Here is a 26,248-nt window from a genome sequence, read left to right as displayed (position 1 = left end):
ATATATATATATATATATATATATATATATATATATATATATATACCTGACTTATGCATTTGGTAGACCGATTGTATTATTTTATCTTTATTAGGGAGACCAGTAGATTAGGGAGACATATTTTGGTCTCCGTATTATTTTGACCTTGTCTAAAATGTAATTGGCTTATCTTTAAATGAATGAACGGTGTGTCTTTGCCTAAAATGCATCAATGTGTCTATTATTTGACATCCAATAGTTGCCTTTTGTCTATGATTTTTCGTAAAAAGGAATTCAATCTGCCTCCATCGTATAATTAGCAATGACTATTTTTCTGCATTTAGGAGACCAACGAAAACTTGCAATATTGCAAAAAATCTAACATATATAATTTGTTTAGCCTTTAATTATTCTAAATGAACTTGTTTTCAAAATACTTTTTCACTTTTTATGTATAAAGCCTAACTAGAAAAAAAGTCGTTAATTTCTTGACCATGTTTGAACATTTGGCAAGTGCTCTCCGCCATTTGTTCCGAGTACTCTCGGAACGTCTCGGGTTAAAACAATGGACCTTTTAATGCCAGCGTGTTGCCTTTTAGGAATCAAAGCCATTTTATGGTAAGTACTTTTGATAATCCTACTACAATTGAACGAAGTAATGTTTTTATGAAGTTTTTTTTTTAAAATATTCAAATAAAATAGGGCGATAATGTGTGCAACTTGACTATTTTACACCAAATGTTGATTAATCTTCGAGGACATTCGAAACGAAGTTAACAATAAAAGCATGATTTTCATTTCCACTGTACGTTTGATGTAATATGTAATTCAAGGATTTATCAGTACCTTCTCCAGAGCAAAAGTCGTCCCCATTCCCAATTGGAAATAAGTTCACTTCAGCAGCTGTCCAAATTATGATCCCAATTAGTATAGCAGTATTTTTCCCCAACTGGTAAATAGTTCTTATGTTTATTTCTTATCAAAAAATACTTCGTAAAATAACCAGAATGTCCATAAATGTTCAGTATTAACAAATGATTAAACCCATTTAGCAAAACTGCAGTCATAAAAGTTTCCAAACACGCTGTAAACATCGCCAACTTTTAATCCGATTTTCCTCTGTTTTTCTAAAACATCGTTATTTTGTGGTATACAGTACAGTACTGTAAATGGTACATGTTTTTTTTTTTTTACACACACTAGACTGATATAAAAGTAAAAGGTAAATGTTATGAAATATTTCAAACAGAAAAATACATTCTCAATTTAAAAGGGGATGTTGATAAATTCTTAATAATGTAATACTTTTATGACCAGTGTTGAAGGTGTTTATTTCAGGGAAAAAGACTTGTTCTAATAACTAAATATAGGAATATTATACATATATCTATATTGTGAAGTTAATTAGATTCTATTCAATTAAAGTCTAGCTCTTTGATTTTCCATTATGATAATAAATTCAGAAATCATGATGTATGCAACATATGATTTCTCCCAACTGCATGAAATTGTCGATACAATTTTCCCAATTCCAAAAAAATTGGCATTTTCAAAATAAAAAAAGGCTGAAAAATCCCTGCAATTATATAGCTAGTTTATTGAAAATGGACAGAAAAGTTAACCGAAGAATGTCGCTTTATGTTAATAGATCGACATGAAGAATTTTCTATATTACAGTTATATGTACCAGTAATATTGTTTTAAATTAATTATGTACGTAATGTAGATATATGTACATGTACCCCTTGTTACCTAAATGAATTAAAAGCAAATTAAGATCAGTTGCTCTTTTTCACTTGTATAGTGGAAAGATAGCCGACTATTCTATGTACGAATTGACTTATTATAGGTAAGATAGTCAGGCCTCCATGTTTACAACCGGGATGCTCACCCCACATTTACAATTGTGACCCACATTTACAAATGTGACATCATAGTATCACTCTCGTTTGGCTTTTCGGATATTATCAGGTTTGTAAAATTTTTGGCTTTTGATGATTAATAATAATGTAAACAATGTGTCTGCAGATTCCCGTTGGGCTGAGTGTGATCTGTTGACCAGGCAAAACATGTATGTCTTGATTACACAGCGTTGTGCACAATGTGCTCTCAAGAACATTCAATCCAGAAGCATGCATGACCAATGTAGCAACACTTTTAAAACTACTTTTTGATACTTGTATTAATTTTAATGTTTATGCGCACCCGGGGCGCCCTTCCCCCTGTAATTGTTGATTTATTAGAATAACATGACATGTTTCATACATGATAGCATTAGAAATGGTCGATGGTTGTAAATATTTTGTTGTTTACCAATTTAATGTATGTTCTCACTAGAACATGCACATATGATATATGGTAGACTATTATCACATTCAACTCTCTCTCTCTCTCTCTCTCTCTCTCTCTCTCTCTCTCTCTCTCTCTCTCTCTCTACAGCAGCGATTCATCTTATGACCTTTAAAAATCATGCACCTGCACTCTTGCGAGTATACAAAATGTTGTAAAATGTTCGTACTATATATTGTTCGTGCATTGCACTGCGATGATTTGGATCGCATTCTGTCGCGTCTGAATAGTGTGCATGTCCACAATTTTTAAGGAGACTTGATGCAAGCACTAAAACGCATGCAACAAATGCGAGACCTCATGCAATATATGAGAGAGCTCGTGCGAATCTAAAACATTCCGATCGCAAAGAGTTGTAAAGTGCTCGTACGCCAATTGTGAATGGGGCTTAATGTAGATGTTTATGAATCCAAAAGTTTTCTTTGCATATAAACAATGCTTTCACACAGGTGCTTGTGGTTTTAATGTAGGTTTTGGAGTTATAAGCACAACCAGTCATGTCAGTGGAGATTTTCTCCTGCAGGAGAAACATTAAAAGGACAGGATGGGGAGGAGAGATTGAAGACAAGCACAGAAAACAAAATATTTATCTATAAATATAATGGAAAAGAACTTTGGTAATACAATTTATACATATTTACATGAAGCTGGAGGTATGTATAGCTCCTGATGTGAAAAAAAAAAAATTGAAGCAACGTTTATCCAAATTTTTTTTTCAGACCAGGAGATACAGACCTGCAGCTAAATGTAATATTTTAACATTTATGTATGGCAGTAATGTTTCTAGAAATAACTATAAACAATTCTAATTAAGTCAAGCAAAAATACCAGTAATTATATGCTTCTTATTTAAGGTTTGATTTCTTTTTATGTACACTGTAGTATTGATGCTGTCAGGAGTGAACAGCCATACATGTATCTGCCAGTTTGTAAATGATGGCAAGGACGATGCAAACTCCACCATAAACTCAGAGTGTTTAATGGAAGGGAATACCTATGATTGTTTGCTAAGAGAGACATTGTGGTTGGGGAAGAGATACTTCATGTATATGACTATGGTTGTGATGGGAAAAGCTTGCGGTGGCGCAGCAAGGTAGGAAAATGGTTGGATTAATTATACACAAAAAATAATTATTAAGAGAGACTTTAGTGATTTACAATCAGGCTTTGGATATCTTGTTATCTGGCTTTGGTTTTGTTTTTGCATTTTTTCGTACATTGATTTGTTTTAAACTAATCTAAAAAATAGGTTTTTCTCAAGAATTTAAAAAGTATCAGAATAGATAATTTATATGTTTTTATTGAAAAACAAGCCTAAAACTTCTGTTAGTGTTGTTAAATAGGTTAAAAATCGTGATCAATTAATCAGCAGAATTGGTTGTCTCTTGCCATCTGATGATCGGTCAATAATCGAATCGGTAACAAATTATATTAAATTCAATAATATGGGGCACTAAATTTTATGCTATGTATAATCTAAAATATATAAGTGCTATTTTCACTTCCTTTTAAAAGCTTATAAGACTTTTGCTGTATTTTTATTAGGTAGAATGTTACACATCTTTTGAGATTGAAGAAAACCCCCAGCTCACAACAGTTTTCATTTCATTCAATACAGATTAGAAAACAAAATGTTAGGTATAATATTAATGTAATAAACCCAGACTGAGTATAATTGATTATAAAATCTAAAATCGATTATGATAAATCGACAACCTTTTCAACTGATCATTGATTGAAATTCAATCATCGTGACAACACTACCCCTTTCATGTACATGTTTTTACCGGTACTAGTTTTGATTGATTTCAGAAAAGGCTGTGATCCTTTTGATTTTGGTAATGGTTTTGTTAGGTTTTATTTCACTTTATTTTGTTTATAGTTGTTTGATTTTCTTTCAATTTTAACATTATATACGGTTCTTGTGCTGACCTGATTCGATTTGTTTTCATTATCAAGCACTATTAAATTAAAAGCTTGAAAGAGGTGTCCAGTTGTGCAGTGGACAATGCACCTGCTTATCACCACTGCGACCCAAGTTTAATCCCCATGATCGACAGTTGTTGTATATGATAGGGTACATTGGTCGCCTGCTTGGACACGTGGGTTTTCTCCAGTCACCCCAACTTCTTCCCACATCATGACCCACTCGCGCTAACATCCATGCCAACAAAAAGCTATTAATATAAGTCAGTGTGCATTGTGAATCTGTCACTAATGTGGAGAGTCTCCTTTGCAGAACAAAATTGTTTTTTGTTAGATAAATTACAAAATCTGTTTCTGTAGTAAATATGTATATTTTGCAAATTGTTTACAGAATGTACTTCTTGAAAAATATACATTTACATAGAATTATCAGATTTGGTAGGTTAGTTAATTTAAGCATCAATCTGAATTGGAATTCATTTTTCACTGAATATTGGTACAGTCTTGTTTTTGTACCATGGCTGAAAAGTTTGATTTAGTCAGTGGTCTGTTGTCAGATTTATAAAAAAGAAACATCAATTACCAAATATGGTAAACTAATAATTGATGAATGTTTAATGAAAGAAAATTTTCTATATTATTTTAATTTCTTTCAGTTCCCTCTGATGTGGATTCTGACCCATTTAGTGTATCAAACTACTCGCCAAGTTCTGATTCTGAATCAGATGAAAATAAGAAGGTTTTGGGTAATGTTATTATTTAAAGAATAATTTTGCATCTGCAGTCCATTTTCACTTTGCAAAAAATACCTGAAAGAACAAGAGGCTGAGAGCCCAGTCATTTTAATTCAGACTAAAGTAAATCCATTTATATTAACTTGATATACTTTGAAATGTAGTTGTGTATAACAATCTACATGTTGATCTGGTCTCCCTAATGCTGTGATAATGCATTAGATTTACATGATATGAGTGGAATGTACTGGATGTAATATATTTGTAACAGTTATATTTATTTTGTTTAATCATTAGGAATAAAATTTGCAATGATTTAAAAAAGTAAACGTAGAAGCTTGTATTTACAATACAATATATTGGTATTTTTACAGAGTCCACCCCAAATTCATTGAGAGCTAGCCGCAACACAATGGAAAAACAGGGCATCTTGACCCTCAGAGAAAACAGTGAGCATTTTGAAGCAGGTAAATGAATTAAATTCAATGTTGCAATGTTATTATGTTTTTAAGCAAGACACATTAATACAGTCAGTTGGGTAGCTAGACCTGAAACGAAGCATGCGCGGATCCAGAAATTTTTTCCAGGGGGGGGTCCGAAGGATAATTGTGTTTGCCAGGGGGGGTCCGAGGCATATTTTCGCAATAATTTTAATATGTAAATTTAATAAATTTTCATTTTCCAGGGGGGGTCGGGACCCCCCCGACCCCCCCTCTAGATCCGCGGATGCGAAGTGCATGCTTAAAATGGCAGGGGGTGTGGAGGCCACCATGAGGCCCCCAGTGGGTCCAGGACAAAGCCCAGGGGGCGAAAGCCCCTGGAAGCTCATGGATTCTGACGATTTTTAACACCAAAAATTAAAGCAGAAATTGAAAGGAATGCTTACTATTTAAGCCTATTTTTAGGCAGTGAAAATTGTTTTGGCTATAGTTTAGGCATAAAATAAAATCACAAAACTTATCAAAAGTTAAAAGAAGAATTTTTTTTTGACATTTGCCTTTGACCCACTCAAAGCTTTTATTCTTAAGTTCATTTTCACATAGTTTATGGTAATGAATATCTCAATAAAGCTGTGATATTCTATCAGGGAAATTTAAAATGTGTAAAACTAAGTTCAACTGCAAAATAAATAGTTGCCTTTTTAGGTACATGCATTGTGTACTGTTTCTTTAATATGGTACTTTAAGACCATATTGTGTGGCTATATTTGGTGCTTAATACGTCTTTGTTTAGCATTGATTTCGGATAAAGTAGGACCGAGTGACGGAAACGGGCTGATGGAATAACTAAGTATGGACCTTAATACTTGAATTCTTTTTTTATATATTTTTTTTCTTTATTTATTTTTTACTGATTTTTCCCCCAAATGATGTGCATGCTCAGGCATATAAGCATACATGGTAGCTACGCCACTGGCAGTGTACAATTTACTACTCAAGTCTAAGATTGCTCGTGATCTTGGGGCTTGGTCTCCCTAATGCTGTGATAATGCATTTGATTTCCATGATATGAGTGGAATGTAATGGATGTAATATATTTGTTATACTTATAAGTACATGTATAAGTCATTAGGAATAAGTTTTGCAAAGAGATAAAGAAGTAAACTTAGAAGCATGTATTTATGATACAATATATTGGTACTTTTTTACAGAGCCCACCCCAGTTTCATTGAGATCTAGCTGCAACACAATGGAAAAACAGGACAGCTTGACCCTAAGGTAAAGCAGTGAGCGGAGGTTGACAATGGTTTTCGAGGGGTGTCAATTTCAATAGATACCCTCCCAAACAGGCACTATTCATTTTATTTTACTGAATGTCTTATTTCTAAAGAAAATTTTACTGCTTTTATTTAGAAATGAAGTAAATTCTACGACAAACCGTACGCTCATAATTTAAGCGCATGTAACAGTTCGTTGTGTTACCAATTGCCAAGTGTGTTGCTAACGCTGAGGGTAATAGAACGGATTACCAACTGCGTCTAAACCAATCAGATTTCAGTATTTAACATTTAACATGAAAGTATAATAAAATTGTTTGTCTGGTCTCCCTAATGCTGTGATAATGCATTAGATTTCCATGATATTAGTGCAATGTAATGGATGTAATATATTTGTTATATTTATTTTTATTAATCATTAGGAATAAACTTAGCAATGATATAAAGAAGTTAACTTAGAGACTTGAAATTGCAATACAATATATTGGTACTTTTTACAGAGTCCACCCCAAATTCATTGAGATCTAGCCGCAACACAATGGGAAAACGGGACATCTTGACCCACAGAGAAAACACTGAGTATTTTGAACAAGGTAAATGAATTAAACTAAATGTTGCAATGTTATTATGTGATCCTGGGGCTTGGTCTCCTTAATGCTGGGATAATGTATTTGATTTCCATGATATGAGTGGAATGTAATGGATGTACCGGTAATATATTTGTAATATTTATTTTAATTAGTCATAAGGAATAAAATTTGCAATGATTTAAAAAGTAAATGTTGAAGCTTGTATTTACAATACAATATATTAGTACTTTTATACAGAGTCCACCACAGATTTATTGAGAGTTAGCCGCAACGCAATGGAAAAACAGGACATCTTGAACCTCAGAGAAAACAGTGAGCATTTTGAACAAAGTAAATGAATTTGAATCAAAGTTGCAACGTTATTATGTATAACAATTAACATGTTTGTCTGGTCTCCCTAATGCTGTGATAATGCATTTGATTTCCATGATATGAGTGGAATGTAATGGATGTAATAAATTCTCCTATATGTAATAATATTCCTAAATATAAATACACTGTGTTAGAGTAAAATCCCAAGAGATCCGAATATCAACATGGTGTGTAATTTTGAAGCGAGCAAAAAAGTGTTGATTCCTTCAATAATATGAATTAAATATTTAGATGAAAAGTATTTACAGCCTCAGAATGGTTTGTTATGAATAATATGACTGTTATTTTCAATACAACTTCATTATTTTTCTCAAAAATCGATTCGGAGCGATTCTGCAATTTTCTGCTACATTACGGGTATATGGGAGGCATTCCTGTCAGATTATTATAACTAAGCAGAGTGTAGTGAAATTAATAGCATTATTGTAGGCTTAAAGCTTGGTTATGTAATTGTAAACAATACGGTGCGTCGATGTAGTGAATGTCCGATATCATATGCAATGTCAACCCGTGCACGCACGGGTCAAAGTCTAGTAAGAATAATTAATTTTGACTTGTGAAAGAAAGTAATCATTTTAAGATTGATAAAGCCACAAAAGGGGCAACTGTTTCTTTAAAAGATTTCTTGTTTTAAACTTTATTTATGCAATAACGATTCTTTGATCTTTTGCAGTTCCATACCATTGTTTTCCCTCTCTCAGTTCCTGTGATGAAAGAAGTCAACTTGATAGGTTTGTTTCAATCTATTTTGTGAATGTTTTTCTTGTTTGATAATAGGATAGTCATACATATGTAGCTGCAACAATTTAGCCCTCTCCGATTTTTTATAACTGATGTTTACTCCCCCCCCCCCCTCCCCCCAAAAAAAAACAAAAAAAAAAAAACAGGAGAGGGCTACATTATTGCAGCTAGGTGTTAGGCTTCTGGCTTTTGAATGACAATGTATAGATGGAGTTATTTCCTTGTGACTTGTGACAGAGGCTGTAGTGCACAATTCCATTTGACTTTCAAGAAATGTTCAGATAGTAATGAAAATGTAAAGTGTTTAATAACATTTGCTGAGTACCACTTTCAATACTGTAAAAGGGATTATTTACATGTAAGGGAAAATTTACACTTAAGCTTAAAACTGGGTAAAATACCCCCACATTTGCATATGGGCAGTGCTTTAGTGTGGTAAATCACTGTGTATGTATTTCTTTTTCTTTTTTCTTCATTAAATAATTTTTGTATTTGTATACATTTTTGAAATTTTATCTAAAAGGGTGAGTGTCGGAGTTACATGTGCACAATCCTAAAGGTCCAAGTACAGCACCTGAATCACATGTGACTGAAGAAGATTTGATGTCCAAACCCTGCGAGAGTGGAAATGCAAATGCATCGGATGTTACACCACAAGGTGATCAGTCTTTTTTTTTTATTTGTGTGAATCTGTGGTGGTAGTGGTGGGGGGGGGGGGGGTAATAGAAGTCATATTATTGAAATGATAAAAACTTTTCTCAATAATTTTCTTTCTTTATTCAAGATGACAATGGTACATTGATTTGCATCGTTTAATAATTAAAACCCATCCATAATGTTTTCTCTTTTCATTACGTTTTATGCATGCCTGTCCTTAGTATTTGCAAAGTAAGATATTCATGATATTATTATTACAGAGTGCTTCTTTGAGATCGAAGATGATAATGGAACTAAAGTTCTTGCAAGCCCAGTTGCAGCCAAGAAGACTAAAAGCAGCTCAGGTGATATATCTTTGTTGCTTGGTCTATCTATCAACAATTTGATGAATTAGCAATTTTTAGGTCACCTGAGTTTATTGCAATCCGTTTTCGTCCGTTATCGTGCATCGTGCCTTAACAATTTTACATTTTTAACTTCTTCTTAAAAACTACAGGGCTGATTATTACCATTTTTGATGTGAGGCATCTCTATGGTGAGAGGAATCTAAATTGTAAAATTCATGGCTCTACTACCCCCCGGGCGCCACATGTGGGGGCAAATTTGCAAAAAAAGAGCCAAATTTTAAAAAATATTCTTCTCTATTCCCACACATGTTAGGAAAAAACTGGTTGCATAGTTATAATGTCCATGAAGCCCTCTACATAAATTGTGAAATTCATGGCCCCTGGGTCAGGGGTTCAGGCTCTAGAATGGGGCCAGTATGGCCATATAGTATATATGTATTTAATCTTAGAAAATCTTCTTCTCTACCCCATATATATTTGTTAAAACTAAATGCATGATTATGATGTCCATATTGTGAAATTCATGACCCCTGGGTCAGTGGTTCAGGCTCTAGGGTGGGGCCAATATGGCCATATAGTAAAAATGTATTAAATCTTAGAAAATCTTCTTTTTCTACTCCCATATAAATATATATATATATCTGGTTATAAAGTCCATGAAGCCCTCTACCAAAATTGTGAAATTTATGACCCCCGGGTCAGGGGTTCAGGCTCTAGGGTGGGGCCAATATGGCCATATAGTAAAATGTTTTAAATCTTAAAAAATCTTCTTCTCTACTCCCACACATGTGGGCAAAAAACTGAATACATGGTTACGATGTCCACTAACTCCTCTACCTAAATTGTAAAATTCATGGCCCCTGGGTCAGGGGTTCAGGACATGAGGGGGGAGGCAATATAGTGTTAATGCATATAATGTTATAACATTTTCTTCTCTATTCTCACACATCTGTATAAAAAACTGACCTATAATTATGTTTACCAGGAAGTCCTCTACTGAAATTTTAATTTTCATGTCCCCTGGAGTATGGGTTTTAACTCTAGGGCAGGGCCAAAATGGATGTATAGGTGTTATTGCATATAATGTTAAAAAATTATCCTTTTTACTCCCACACACCTGAAAGGAAACTGAATTCATGATTTTGTAGACCCGATCTTTTAAGTTTTTTGCCAAAATTGTAGGTTTCACAGTTCTTTTTGAAAGATTTCAGGCAGGGAGGTGGCCGTCATTACTAATTTATAATTTTTCTGCTCCAGAATAAAACCTAATTAATTAAATGCATATATGAGACTCCTCGACAAGTTTGTGTATGGGTTATATGCTACTCAGGTGACCGTTACAGGAATAGAAACAAATTTCTCATGGAGATTTATAATGTGAAATGTTTACATCTTTTCACCATTCGGAACCCACTTGAAATACCTCATACAATTTTTCAATTATGTCATCCAGGCTATTTCATGGCCGATGCAATGCAAAATCCCTATAGGCTTCCTATTTTGGATTGTGTATTGAAGCCTAAAGCGGTAGAGGGGGCATTTCAAAACAGATAATCTTGACATATAAGTGGATGAATGTAGTTTGAGCATGAATGTATTTATGAAAATCAAAATATTCAGCAAGAAGTAGTGGAAGCAAAAACCATACAGAGTATGGTATGCCTTGAATCTATACATAGGTATTATCCTTTTTACATGAATATGTAACAATATAATAATTCTGATTGTTCATATTATTTTTAAAATCTTTTCAAGGTAAAAGAGAAATCCAGGAGTTTTTGGAAAAACATGAAATGTATTCATTGGAACGGCTTGATGAGAGGACCAAATTTTTGAAGATTAGATCTAAAATCTTCAACGAGAGAAAAACAACAAGACTTAGGACATTTAAAAAATTAAATGAAATGAAATCAATGAAAAAGCAAACATGAATCTCATCATTTTACATATAATGTAACTGTAATGTAACAACAAGACGTAGGGCATGTATGATAATTTATTTTTAGCTCACCGAGACGAAGTTCGGGGGAACTTATGCTATACTGCTGGCGTTGGCGTCCGGACCTGGTAAAAGTTTTTGTTGCAGGTCCTTTATCTTAGTTATGTCTTGTCCTATCTTCACCAAACTTGCATGGATGATGCATCTGGACCTTTTTATGAACTTGAAAAACTTGGATGCTGAATCTGGGCAATGAATTTTAGATGCTGGAGGTTAAGGTTTTTGGAACAGGTTAAAGTTTTTGGTGCAGGTGGCCTTTGATAGCAATTTCTAAATTACTACTGATCCAAATTTGCATGGATGATGCATCTTAAGATACTGATGCACCTGAAAGGCTTGTATGCTGAATCTTAGCCATAGGTTTCGGATGCTGGATGAGGTTATGTTTTTTGGAACAGGTCATATATTAAATTTATTTAGTACTATTTCAAACTTGCATAGTTGATTTAACTATAATATAAATGAATTGCAAAGGTAGCTTCAGATGCAGAGCCTGATCTTCATAATCAAGGATGCTAAAAATATATCTTAGTAATTACTGGTCCTAACTTAACCAAACTTGAATTGATGATGCGTCTTATGATACTGATGCATCTGGCAGGCTTGAATGCCGAATCTGAGTCATAGGTTTTGGATGCTGGATGAGGTTTAGTTATTTTGGAACAGGTCACATGATTTATAGACAATAGCTTGCATAGTTAATTTAACTATAATATAAATGAATCATAGAGGTTGCTTCAGTTTCAGATCCTGATCTCTATTATCAAGGATGTTTAAAAAGAATATCCTACCTCACTCTAACCTGATTGATAGATGTGTTTGTTGTTAAATGATATAACATGATTCATATGATATAGTATTGTCAGATTTGATACACTATTGTTTTATATGATACAATGTTATATCATATATTATATTATAAAAAGTTAGTAGGATATTGTATCAATATTTTTGTGCATTATGATATGATATTGTATCATTATATTGTAATGTCAAGTATTTTTTATTATGATGCAATGTTGTATAAAATGATAATGTATTATATACTATTTTATCACATGCTATTGTTTCATATTATATTGCCATATTTAATATGGTATAATATGATACAATATTGTATTGTAATATATAATATCTTATCACATGATATGATATTGTATAAAATGATATTGGTTTATATAATATATTATTTTATCACATGAAATAGTATTATTTGATATTGGAATATATAATATTGTAACATATGATACGATATTGTATAAAGTGATATTGTATTATATAATATATTACTGTATCACATGAGATTGTATCATATGATTTGATACAATGTTGAATCAAGTTATATTGTATCTTATGATACAATATCATATTATGTATCAAATATGATATAATATCATACAATATCATACTTAAGTATACAATATAATATAATGTGTTACAAAATTGTGATGTATTATGTGATATGACATTGTATCATATATTATGATATTGTATTATGTGATCAAATGCAATAATGTATTTAACATGACACTATGTCATATCATATGTTACAATATCATATTGCATCATTATTTATTACAGTATTTTATTTTTATTATTATATGTGTGTATCTTATATTAATATATGAAATGAACATATGATTATTATCCAATTTTTTAACATATGATATAGTAATATGATATTGTTTCGAAACAGTATCCATAGATATCCAAGATCATTAACTATGATTTTCAGGTAATATGATAAAGGTGGTCTCATAAAGGTAATGCTTTATAAAGGTGATGCCTCGTCTCGGTGCTTTGTAATCTGTGATTACCTTTGTTTCTTATAAGGCAAGAAAGTGGCCCCTAAACGTGATATGTATTGCAGACGACATCCTAATGTCTTTATGTTTGAAAATTTTGAATTTTTTTTAGCTGCATAATCCTCTTCGTCCTTTAATATTTGTTATGCCATGCATTTGATCAGTCATTTTTGCTCCCAGAGTAACTTTTAAACTTTGTCAATTTCTTACATGTGTACTTATTATCAATGTTATTCATTAACATTTATTAATAAATGGTTCATTCAATACGTGATCTTTGATCACCTTTTTTTATTGTTATATATGAATTATGAAGAATATTAAGTAAATCAATTTTAAAAGCTTTATTTTCTTGAAATGTATGAAATTTGAAATATGAAGGTTGAAAATAGATTATGAATATTTTGATTTCATAAATTTACAGATCCTTACATACATGATTTTGTTGCACAGAAAAAAATGAAACTGTTGTAATTGAACTGCAAGTTCACCAAAATAATGGACATGTTATGTACACTGAATTTTGAATGGAAATGATTGCTCTATTAATAAATTTGAAATGATTAATTGTTTAAACTTTCAAAATTGAACTAATGTTTACACCCTGGTCCATAAATTATAAATGAAATCTATTTGAAATTAGTTTTGATGATTAGTAAAGTTTGTTCATGAACTTGAAATGTTTTTTTTTTTTCATTTATTAATGTGAAATTCTAAAACACATTAGGATACATGTAGAATGGATTGAATTGAGAAGATAATCTTCAGTAGGGACGCAAATTTAAAATGCTACATATTTTCCCTATTTTCGCAAATTTCGTGACATGCGAAAAAAAACCGGACAATGAAAACTAAAGGGCTTGCAAATCACGAATGTTATGGTTAAAAAAAAGAATGGTCTACCTAAACCCTAATTAAGTAATATTAATAAAAATGTATTATCGGTATCCCATAGCCGCATAAGACAGTAGCAAAATATTAGAGGGACAATATAGTATATTTTTAAGGGCTAATAGTAATGAAAAATTAAAACAGATGTGAGATTATTGCCATTCCACAGACCTCTAAATGACCATCTATGAATATTAAAAGTCCACACCATCAACTATGTGAAATATTAACAAAGCTTACATATACATGCACATGTACACAGTGACCTTGCATTATATCTTAATTCTATATTGCGTGGCGATAAAAAATGATAGAGCACTTGCAAATCATGAAAATTATGGGAAAAAAGAATGGTCTACTTAAGCCATAAAAAATATATATGAAAATATATGCACGGTCTCCTTAAGCCTTATGAGAGAGTAACAAAATATTAAGGAGACCATTTTTGCTGTATTTTTTTAAGGACAAGATATATTGAAAAATTAAAACACATGTAAAGTTATTTGAATCTTGAAGACCTCTAAATGACTATTTGCAATAAAAAATATGCACATATAAAAATTTTGTATATTGTCTCCCTAAACTACATTTTAGGGTATGGTCTCCTCAATGCCTAAATCAGATTTATATATATATATATATATATATATATATATATATATACCGGTATATACATGTCTGTGTGTGTAAATATATAACTTATTAAATGTATTCGTGCGTGTGTGAGAGTATGTGTGTGTGTGTGTGTGTGTGAGAGAGAGAGAGAGAGAGAGAGAGAGAGAGAGAGAGAGAGAGAGAGAGAGAGAGAGAGAGGCTTACATGAAAACCCTGATCTTCAATTCTGAATAATGTTTTTTCCCTGGTTTCTGAGGATCTTTTAAGTTCCTCGATACTTTTTCTAAGGTCTTTTAGTTCTTGTACTATGGCAAATATAAACATTTTTATAGGTCAACACTTTCACAGTAACTTTCATGAAATTGACCCCTAGGGCCTACCCCTTTTCAAAAATATTAGATATATTTTTTTCATTCCTTAATCCAAAATCAACTTTAAAAATTAATAAGACTGCATCTTTTACATTATTACTTTTCATATTAAACATTCAAATAAAATTTCCAGCTTCCTCGAAAATATGATTTTTTTTAGCTGATAACGTTACCATGGTTACAGTAAGTAAAAAAAAAATATTCTGATCCAAAAAAGAACATATGAACATACTATGTTTTATGAATTGATTGGCATTTATAAACTTACGGATGTCTTTAAGCAGTTTCTCAGACACAGGGACAGTCTGCTCTCGATCTGACTCTTGGCCAAACAACTCCTGGGATGCTGGTGCCTCAGTCTCTTGGGAATCCTTTAATATTACATTACATTATACATTTGTGTAATTTATGTAATTAATGTTACATATTGATTACAATTTTGTATATATTTTTAAACACAAACTTACATAAATAGACTGGAATCTTGACATTTCTGCTTTTTTCGTCTTTGTACAGCGCACGTTGTCGTCTGTTATTGTTTATGAATATTCATTATTTACCAATGACGTAATGGCAACAAACAATCCAAACCCGATCATAATACAGACTCCATTTTTCTGTTATGACACATTAAAAGTCCACAGTTCTAGTAAAATTGAAATCAAATAAAACAAAAAGAGTATGATTCCGACAAATTTTAATTTATTTCTCAGTGTTATTAATATTCTGCAGCTCATTTAATTGCACACAATACCGATCGGGATCGATCTCATTTATAGTTCGTTGACAGTTCGCGGGGTAAACAAAATGTACGTCTGCGATTGCTGTGAATTCAAAACAGTAAAAGAAAATAATTATAAAAGACACCTGTCAACAACCAAGCATATAAGGGCTTCAAGTTTTATCAGCGGAAACGAACAAAACAATCTCCAAACTACCGTGGATGTGCGTCTCATTCTGTCACCAGACGACCAACAAAGTAGATGCGAGGAGGTACATGAAGATGATGAACTACAGGACGATCGAAGTGAAGATCAACGCGAACGTGAACCATTCATTGGTAATTCGAATCAAGGGGAAGGTGAACAAACAGAATACTATCCATTTAAAAACAAGTTACATCTTCTACTTTACATCTTGAAAAATTCACCAACACATGCAGTGGTAAGTTCAATATGTGAACATAAAACTAATCGTAGTTCAAAAAATTAATTAATATTTAATTTTCCATTACCTTTTTGTAATGTTTGTTGGGCTTGTTTTTTTTACCGGTGTATATAAGCTATTTATAGAATGTGTGGCATTATCTAAAAGAAAGGCCTGGATGGTTATAACATATAACCTATACCAGCGCGTGCCAGCATGCAACTGCATGGCTGGGTTTCAAACATTTCCTTTAATTTAAAAAAAAATATTTTAGAGCAATGAAGTCGTTAAGTTTGTGATGTTCATCATGAAAGAAGTTGGGATAAAGGAAGAGATTCCATCAATGCATGAACTTGATGCCACCAGTTTTGGAGATTTGAATTGGGAGACTTTAGTAGATGAGGTGCGTAAAATAATTAAGCTTACATTTAGATCTGCCTAAAAAATTTAGATATGATTTGTGCCTTAACTATAAACTATTATTTAATTAGTCAAAAAGGATATCCATGAACACCTTTTGAATTTTGGTACTTTCCTACATATTTTTTATAGAGCTCGATCTCCTTTAAAAAAGCTTGTACAGGAGATCAATACAGTATAAATTAATGGCCTCAACCCTTTTATATGATTCACATTTTTTTTAAGGAGACCAATTAACAAGAACTAGGTAATCGGTAATATATGACAAAAAATAATAATAATCTGTTTTAATTAATATTATGATTATAAACATAAAAATATCCAGGGGGGAAATGGATTTTATTTACATAGGATCTACATGTATTATTGTACATTGTCCAGATTGTTTGTATTATGACTCCATTAAGCCGATTTTACCATACCTAATGTTCCTCAGGTGAACGATGTGGCCCATGGGGCTCTTGTTCTATTCCTAATGATTGAATATTTTTTTGTCCCACGCCGCAACGCGGAGCGGGCCGGGACATAGAAATGCCGGGCGTCCGTCCGTGTGTCCGTCCGTCACACTTTTTTGTAAGCGCTCTCATGCCTACAAATTTTGACGGATTTTCAATAAATTTATACCAAATGTTTATACCACTAATACTTTGGTCAAGTTCGAAAATCAGCATTGGTCGATACTTTTTGTTGGAATTATGGGACTTTCACCACAATAATGACTCCGTTTTATCCCAAAATTCACCTTGTTAGCGCTGTCATGCCTACAAATTTTGACGGACTTACATGAAATTTATACCAAATGTTTATATCACTGGGAATTGGTCAAGTTCCTAAATCAGCCTTGGTCGATACTAGTATAGATCTACTGCTTGACCAGCGGGGGACCCAGGAATTCTATTCTTGTTCATGAGAGCATTTATTGATATTCATAGTATTAATTTTTTTTATTTTCAAACATGTGCTTGTTACCATAGACCTTAATGCAATTTTCATTAATTAATCACTGTTTAGATAATAACATTATTGAAAATTTCTCTTGGTAAATAAAATTCTTACAAATAATATCAAAGTATTTAATACATGGATGGATATTAAAGGTTACTCAGTATAAAATAAAACAATATATATGGATGAGATACCTTATATGTATTACTTTATAACACTAAGATTTAATGTTTCAGGGTGTGTATTGGAGAAAAGGCAAGGACTTTGGGGCAACAACGTGAAATAGTCCAGTTTATTGGTAGAGAGATGCCCCAGGAGGAGGGAGAAGTTCCAATTAAGAAACTGAAAAGGAAACCCAATGGGAAGGTTATTTCAACTGCAATGGAGGAGTGTATTCTCCTCCAGCTCTGTACAGAGATGGAGGTACCAGCTTTCTCTCCAGAGGATGCAGTCATATTTACAGGAAAAGTTGCAAGAACCAGGAGGAAAAATGAGCTCGCAAATAGTGGGGATGCTGTGCAGTATCTTTCATCGCAAAATGAGGTAAAATATACTGCAAGTATTATATATCATGTACAGTTACACATTTGGAGATACATTATTACTTATTAGGTTTGTTACTGGCTGTTTAAAGAAATTTGTGGGGTCGGTAAAGTCCATAGAAGGCGCCACAAATTTCTTTAAACAGCCAGTAACAAACCTAATAAGTGTTTTGTTTTGTCGAGGACCTAAAGTTTGATATGTAAACAAACGTTTGTGTAGAAAATCAGTTCAAATAACGTTACGTCCGCCATGTTGCCCTATAAATTTTGACGCTTGCCTTTTAAAGAAATTTGTAAGGCAGCCACGTGACGCGTTTCATCCAATGACGTCGCGACATTCTAGTCCGAGGCAAAACAAATATATTTATTTGAATGATCATACAGAATAGCCAAAGTTCATTTCTGTGATATTTTTAATAAAGTCACAATGAAATGAACTTTGTTATTATGTTTTTAAAACTTCTGTTAAGCCTTTTTTGGCCTGTTTTTTTTCTAAAATAACTTTTTACCTGATACATTAAAGTACTGGTATTTAAGGTAAAATTTTTAGAAAGTAATGGTGTTTGTGAACTGATGTCTTAAATAGCATTTATTTTGGAATGTGCGTTTTAACAGGTGGCCGTGGGGATTTTTGAAGAGGGCCTTATTATAAAGAGAAAAAGGAGTGCAGAGGTCATTAATGCAGTCAAATTACAAATCATGGAAAAGACCGGAATTGCAACAGAAACTGGATGTAAAATTTTTGAGTTGAAAGACACATTTATTTTTGTTAGTCCTAGCAAGCTAGTGCAGTTGGAACACATTTTTCACAATTGCAAATATGCCAGCTGTCGGGTGACAAAGACTAACTCTAATGAAATGGGTATTGTAAGACACAGAAATGTGAACTCTTACATATGGAATCAATTCAAATTATGAATGTTGTGCTGAATGTATTGATCACAACATTCATTATTTGAACTGATTCCATATATACATGCATGTGTATGTACATGCATATGTAAAAGTCTCTACATGCAGGAGATTAAGTTGTTTTGGGTAGTTAGTCATTAGGATTTTATTGTGAAATAGAATTAAAATTGGAATAACAATTTAGCCACATTTTTACCTTTGGTAACAAATTATCATTCAGAGACCAATGTTTTTGACAGGTATTATCCATTGTTAAGTCTTTGTGATCAATTTTAGTCTAAAAACTACCAGTGTATTTTTTTTTAAATATAAAAATAAAAATACATGTATTCATTTGAAATGCATAAATTATATTGAATTGAAAAACTTGTTTTATCTGTCAATATTTATTCTAGAATGGTCTCATACAGAGCAGAAATGTTCTCTGGTCCCAAAAATAGAATTGTTCACATATTATACAAACATCTGTTTACACAATAGAATCAAAGTACTGAAGAACTGACGGGAGTTGATTTTGTCGATGTTTATTTATTTTAAAATCAATGATATGTTATTTTGCATGACAAGTACATGTATACGTAGTTTTTAATTTGAATTACGCATATTTTTATAATATGAAATTTTGAACTAGAATGTCGAGAAACCTCCATTTTGTGAATTGATGCTAAAACTTGTTCATTTTTATTGATTTCAAGATTTATAAATCAGCTTGTCCTTCTTCAATATTTGTAACTTTTTCAAGCTGAACTTCTGAAAATGTACAGTGTGTCATCCACTGTAAAGAAATTTGTATATATGTATAATTGTATAGTTGTATGTACCTCATGTACCATGGCATTGATGGTGAATGTGCGTAAAATGAATAGAGAAAAAGGTATTAGTAGGACTGTAAGCCTAGTTGCATGTTTTTAACTGGACATATTGTGTACTGTTAATGCAACAGGTTTTTATGTGTATATTTCCAATTTATTTATTGTCATTTATGTTCAATAAATGACTTTTTTTATCTTCATGGAGGAGTTGTTCTCTTTACTATACTATGAGAAGTAGGTAGACAGATATAAACATGCCTTTTCATTGTTGGGACAAGCATTATAAATGATCTATTTTTAGTCTTACTTTCCATCATTCATCACACATTTTTGCAATCTTTGGCATTTAGAATATACATGTATATTTTCTATGTAACTCATCACACATGTAACACACATGTAAAATATACATATTTCATGTGTGTCAAAAAACATGTATATAATATGTGTAAAACACATGTTCAAATTTACACATGTAAAATATATGTATATTTTATGTGTTTTTCATATAAAATATACATATATTATACATGTATAAATTTGAACATGTGTTTTACACATGTCAAATATGTGTAAAATATGTGTGGTATTAAACACATGTTTTACACATATGGACATTTTTCCTGTGTATGTTTCACTTATACTAGAATAACAATTTTTTTTCTAAATCGTAAAAAAGTTATATCTTTTTGAAATATTCAAACCTTCAATTCTTGTCATGAATGAAAAACATAGGACTACAAAAAGCCTTGCCTATTGATATATACACGTGTAACTGAGAAATTGAAGTTAATATGTCAAAATGAAACGATATTTTAGGAGCAATTTCTCTTTCAATTATTTCTGAAAGTGTCCACTGTCTCTGATATACTAAAAGTAGCAACAAATAGAATTATTAAACTAAATATTTAAATAACCAAGATTTACAAAAGAATTGAATTTAACTGTTCTTGTAAATTTCAACTTCACACAAGTTCAGTACATTAAGTTGTCCTGGCTTAGATTGGATTTGGAGCTTTACTGAAGTAGCATGAGCTTCCAGTGGGCAGTAGATCAGAATAATATCACCGTCACGTGACAAGAGACCCGGATAAAAGCCACAAATACCGGTGACCCCGTTGCTTTTGTATGTGACGTTTAAGTCGACCAAACGGTTACCTGTCAAATTAAAAGAAAAGATGTTTGGAATTATATGTAATTTATTTGTATGGTGTCATTTAAACTAATTATTGGTAAATTAAAATCGCAAAACGTATGCCTTTATTATATCTTATTTATCTTTTAAGTTCTGTAAATGGTTATTTTCATTATGATCAAAATGAAGGCTTTAGATTGCAAAGAATGTTATCAAGAGATATAACATTAACTCTAACAGTGATCAAGTCGAAAATAACATGTGAGTGAATGATTGTTTGATATTATCTCATACTTTATCGTGTATAAGAAAATATATAAATCATTTTAGTGAAAAAAGTAGCGTAGTTTATCTATCGAAGAAATATGTCATTTTTGTGTCTTTTTATTTAAAAACATGATAATGAAAATCAGTTAAGTCTAGTTTTGATAGTGTTTATATCTACGTAAATTATGTATGTATTTTCTTCATTTGATTTTTCAGAAATATTGTAAAAAAAAAATTGTTGGTTTTCGATAGAGCCATGTTCAACATTACCTACCACAACAATCTGCGCGATTGTAGATTACTATTCTCTGAATTGTAATTGTCCCCGACCATGTCACTTCTATCCATGGGTTTGTTTCACCGTTTGAGCAGTATATTTTACTTATTCTGCAGGAAATGCCGTATACTCCATCCAAAACATTTGATGCTAGAAGCGGAGTACCAATATACACGTATGTTGAGCTAGCTACTGCCGACACGTATGAATTTGCAGACACTATATATTAAACAAAAATGTGTATCAGAATTTTTTCAATATTAATTTGAACTCAGTGTTATTATAGAATAAGGGGGGGGGGGTACCAATTTTTATGTACAAGCAAAGAGAGGTAACTCCAATTTATGGTTACGCTTTGACTGGTCCTCTGTTATTGGAACTCTTTTACATTAGAAGTCAGTATCTGGTACCCAACCAAATAAACGAATTTATTTCTATCTTCACTCTCTATTTTCCAGGTAATTATTACATATTTTGAGACTTGAAATGTATTTGTAATGTTGCAGAAGTATATCTAAGATCCAGCGTATAATGTTTATATTCATCTTTTGTGGTATCACGCAATAATATCATTCAATTGGAATGTTACTGGGTTTGGCCAAGCACATGTGCGGCGCATGTTCCCGCCATTGGTATTTTTGGTGTTTTTATCATTTTCAACTGGAATTTAGACCTATTACTTATCTGTCAAATAGAGAATAACATTCTTTATCTATTCATTCATGTTCATGGGATTGTTACATACCTAAAATGCTGTAGAAATAATTTTTGGGAAATTACCGTATTTACCCTTATAAGCCACAGTCTACTTGAATGTTGATTTGTGAAATTACCGTAGTTACTCTTATGTAAGTTCTGTGAACATTAGAAGTCAGTATCTGGTACCCAACCAAATAAACGAATTTATTTCTATCTTCACTCTCTTCTTTCCAGGTAAAGTGGCAATTGTTACATTATTGTTCCTAATTTTATAACAAACAACGTTCACAATAATGTACACACTACCGTACGATTGATCTTAGTTTCTATTGTATTGTTTATTACCAAGAATACTAGGATTCATAGGTTTAAGATATTCATAAGCTAAGTGTACATTTATCTGTAGACAATTTAAAAAAAATAAATAATTCACTCTATGATGTATATTTTATGTCTGTTTTTCAAACATAAGGGAGTAGCGATATTCCCGAGTTCTAAAAGACTACATGCCCTGAGGGCTTTCACACCTAATCTCAAAAAAAATCCACGCCCTCACCTGAGGATTACCACCCGGTGAATCTTATATCTTGAGTTGTTAGCATGATTATTTGAATATCAATAAATTATCAACTAAATCATTTGATTTCTAAAATTACGATAATAATGTGCCTTATGATTCGGCGCTGTTGAGTCCAAAAATTTACTTATAGATCAAAATATAACACATGTAATTCAAATAGTTGAATTAAGAAAACAATATTGAAAAAAAAACAGTCAAAGACCGTACAGGGAATGTCAGAAGCATACACAGGGAAGTACAGTGACTTACAGGGACGTACAGGGGGTAACCAGGGCTTACACTGGCAGACAGGGGATGTGTATAGGGGCGAACAGGGGGTGACAGGGTATATAGAGGCTCTGTACATTGGCACACAGAGGATGTACATGGGATGACAGTGAAAACACTGGGGTGATAGGGGAAGACACGAGATTTTCATACGGACAGGGGTTTTAAGAGCCAGTAGTGTTGGCTGTTTCTTTAGTAATGAACAATTATCGATTAATCTGGGAGAAGTAAAGAAACTTCTTACATGCAGTTACTCTAAGGTACCATTAAATACATTTACCGAAATGGCAATTAGATAATTTTATTCTTTATAAGGTCAGACTGACGATGAAATTATTACGCTTATCTTATACTTACATCTAACCCCTCTCGATTCCAATATATCTTTGTTCTGTAAATAGACATAGAAGTTTGAAAAGTTAGAAATAAATACACACACAATACATCAATGACAGTTTGTAACGGTCATAATTTCAGTACTGAATCTTTTTGCTTTGATATTACTTAAAAACTTAAAAAAAATATACATTTCTTTGTAAAACGTCAACTTTTTTTGCAATTAAAAATTATCCTTAAATAAATAATATCAAATGTAATTTTGCGTAGTGTTTTTGCCATATGAAAGAGATCGCAGTATATAACAGTAAGATAACAGTATATATGCTATTCAAGTGAAAAGCCGATGAAGACTAATCTAATTTCTGAAAGAAACACCAGTTTTGAGATCTGTATATTGTTTTACGGAATCCAAATTCCATTATTCTGCGGTAGTTGTTCTATACAGAGAACTAGAAAAAAAAAATAAAAGCTCTTACCAGTTCAAAATATTTGCATCCATCAGTAGCATTTCTGGGGAGACCTCCATCTTTGTCAATCAAGTACCACTCACAACATCCCCTGCATCGTGACAAGTCTGGTCGTATCGTGCAAATCTCGATCCCGACACATTGCTGGTCTCTCTCACATTGAGAGAAACAAAAATGCATGACCAAACCAACAGATTCCCTCTCGAACTCCCAGAGAGGCTTTGCTCGTTCTCTGTGAAGTGACCCAAAGAACTTCATTGCGAAAGCTGAACATCGCGGTTGTTGGGTGCTCGAGATTTTGATACAAGCAAGTAAACAAACAAATACTTTCTTGAATTGAATCTGCATGTTGCCGTCTTTGCTTTAAATGATACTTTCTTTAAACGAATGAATTTATGATCACTATCATATCACGTGAGAGGATGGGTTTTCCATTTTCCAATATCGTGTCTCGAATTTGCAAAAGAAAATGATCAGCAATTTAAATGTAAGTGAGAGTTTCCTAAACATAATGAATCCTGCACGTTTTATTTAATCTCAATCAGTCAACTAGTGCTAAATAACACTAGCTAGAAATTAACTAGAATTTTGGAATAAAAGATCGTGCTCTGTCCTTCATCTAACAGTAAACGACTGTTTCTTTGAAATCTGAAATGCATTAATTTATTTATTAGACTGCTTTGTTCGATATTCCCGTTTTAAATTCATATTACCGGCCTCGGTGGTTCTAAAAATTGATTTCCAAAGGTTTAAAGGCAGACGTCTTAAACGAGTCCCAAGGTATGCTAATAAATAAATAAATAAATAATGATCAGCCGATGTCACGATGTCATACCGCCTGTGTTAGTGTAACCATTTAGATCTTATCTATTTCTCTTTACGTTGATAAGCGATATGTTTATATATATGTTTCATGTAACTGCAATATACTGCATTGCTTGATGTTAGACAATTTCCTTTACAAAACATAAAAGTTGACATTTTATGAAATTTTTATAATTTTTTAAAACGTTGGTAGTCGTAGCACAATTTTAATTACATCAAGCTTCATTAGAAAAACAAAGAAAATAAATTAACTCAAAGAACTTTTTCAATTAAATTGACTTGCATCCCAGTCATTCCTAAGAACCAAAAAAAAATTCACCCTAATGTTTCTCATTGAATGAACAGATAGATGAGGGAAAAGAATAATTTGACTCTTAAATGTACATTGCACTTTATTTTTCCCTTTTTCAGAGGATTACATTACTATCTTCTACTGTTTCTTAATCTTTATTGCTACATTTCTTTTCTTGGTAACAACCATCGATTGCTCAATTAATTAAAGATTGGTTTTGATGATTTCCTAAGGAAAGATTTTTTTTGTAGATCTGCATTTCCTATCATTTCTGAAAATACACATTTGTGTTAAAAGTATCTCTCTTTTTGTGATCGGCTTCGGCCGATCACTGTTGTGTCCATATTAGGCATCCGGCAAATGCTTCCATGTGCGCACACATTCCGCTTGCATATGTAGTTCTTATAAAAACTGGAAGTTTGGTTTAGTATATATATAACATTTCACTCAGTTTTATTTCAATTCATTTACCTTAAGAGATGCAAACATACATACAATACCGTTCGACCTGTTAATTCAAGAAGGCACATTTTGTTTCACGCGTAAGAATTTCGATCGAAAGATTTATTCAGTAATGCAGTTGACCTCGATTAACTGACCTCAATCATAAAAAGATGCTCCATGAACTGACCTCGATCTATTGATGTTGCATAATAGTAGCTACGAAGACGGCTTGATTTATAAACAAGGTTACGTTATAATGCGACCTCAATAACAAGTTATGATGGCATTTAATGTTTTTCAGTCGCATTAAATTATTTTATACAACTCTTTCTTTGTATACGTGTTAATGCTCATTGAAGAGCCCTACTCAGTATTCTGAAGAAGAAGAAGAAGAAGAAGAAGAAGAAGAAGAAGAAGAAGAAGAAGAAGAAGAAGAAGAAGAAGATACATTAACATTTAATAATTACGTTGAAAATAGAAAACTAGTCAAGGAGTTTACGAGCGGCTTTCCCCAAATTCATTTCAAAATTAAATTTGTTGACGGTTTATAATGATGAAATTATGGTGTACATTTTCAAAATATTCTATTTTTTGTAGAAATACAGTAATTTTTTCAAATCATTGTAGATCAAACTGATCATGTTGATTGCTTCTAGCTATCAATATATCATTATTGCCGATCATTCCTTAAAAAGGAATACTTGTTTAAGACTTTCGATAATAATTTCTCCTTGAGCATTCTCAAAAATCGTTTAAACCAGATACTTGAACAATATTTGCAAGATA

At 32.2% G+C, this 26,248-nt stretch overlaps 1 protein-coding gene and 1 long non-coding RNA gene across 2 annotated transcripts; one reads left to right on the top strand and one right to left on the bottom strand.

Annotated features, from left to right (window-relative positions):
• Window positions 1-14,844: 14,844 nt before the first annotated feature.
• On the bottom strand, window positions 14,845-15,695 carry LOC136272088 (uncharacterized). The gene is made up of 3 exons (XR_010709994.1): window positions 15,561-15,695; window positions 15,362-15,464; window positions 14,845-15,027 (listed from the first exon to the last, which is right to left on the bottom strand). It is a non-coding gene; the product is annotated as an uncharacterized lncRNA (long non-coding RNA).
• A 425-nt stretch (window positions 15,696-16,120) lies between these two features.
• LOC136272086 (uncharacterized) lies at window positions 16,121-20,267 on the top strand. The gene is made up of 3 exons (XM_066073026.1): window positions 16,121-16,257; window positions 17,841-18,147; window positions 18,762-20,267. Exons 1-3 carry the CDS (start codon window positions 16,250-16,252, stop codon window positions 19,062-19,064), a joined length of 618 nt encoding a protein of 205 aa, XP_065929098.1. The 5' UTR covers window positions 16,121-16,249; the 3' UTR covers window positions 19,065-20,267.
• The last annotated feature ends 5,981 nt before the right edge of the window (window positions 20,268-26,248 follow it).

The sequence above is a fragment of the Magallana gigas genome, chromosome 10 (genome assembly GCF_963853765.1).
Source record: "Magallana gigas chromosome 10, xbMagGiga1.1, whole genome shotgun sequence".
Lineage (NCBI taxonomy): Eukaryota > Metazoa > Mollusca > Bivalvia > Ostreida > Ostreidae > Magallana > Magallana gigas.
The sequence above is the reverse complement of the archived record's forward strand: the minus strand, read 5'-3'. Positions and strand labels throughout refer to the sequence as shown.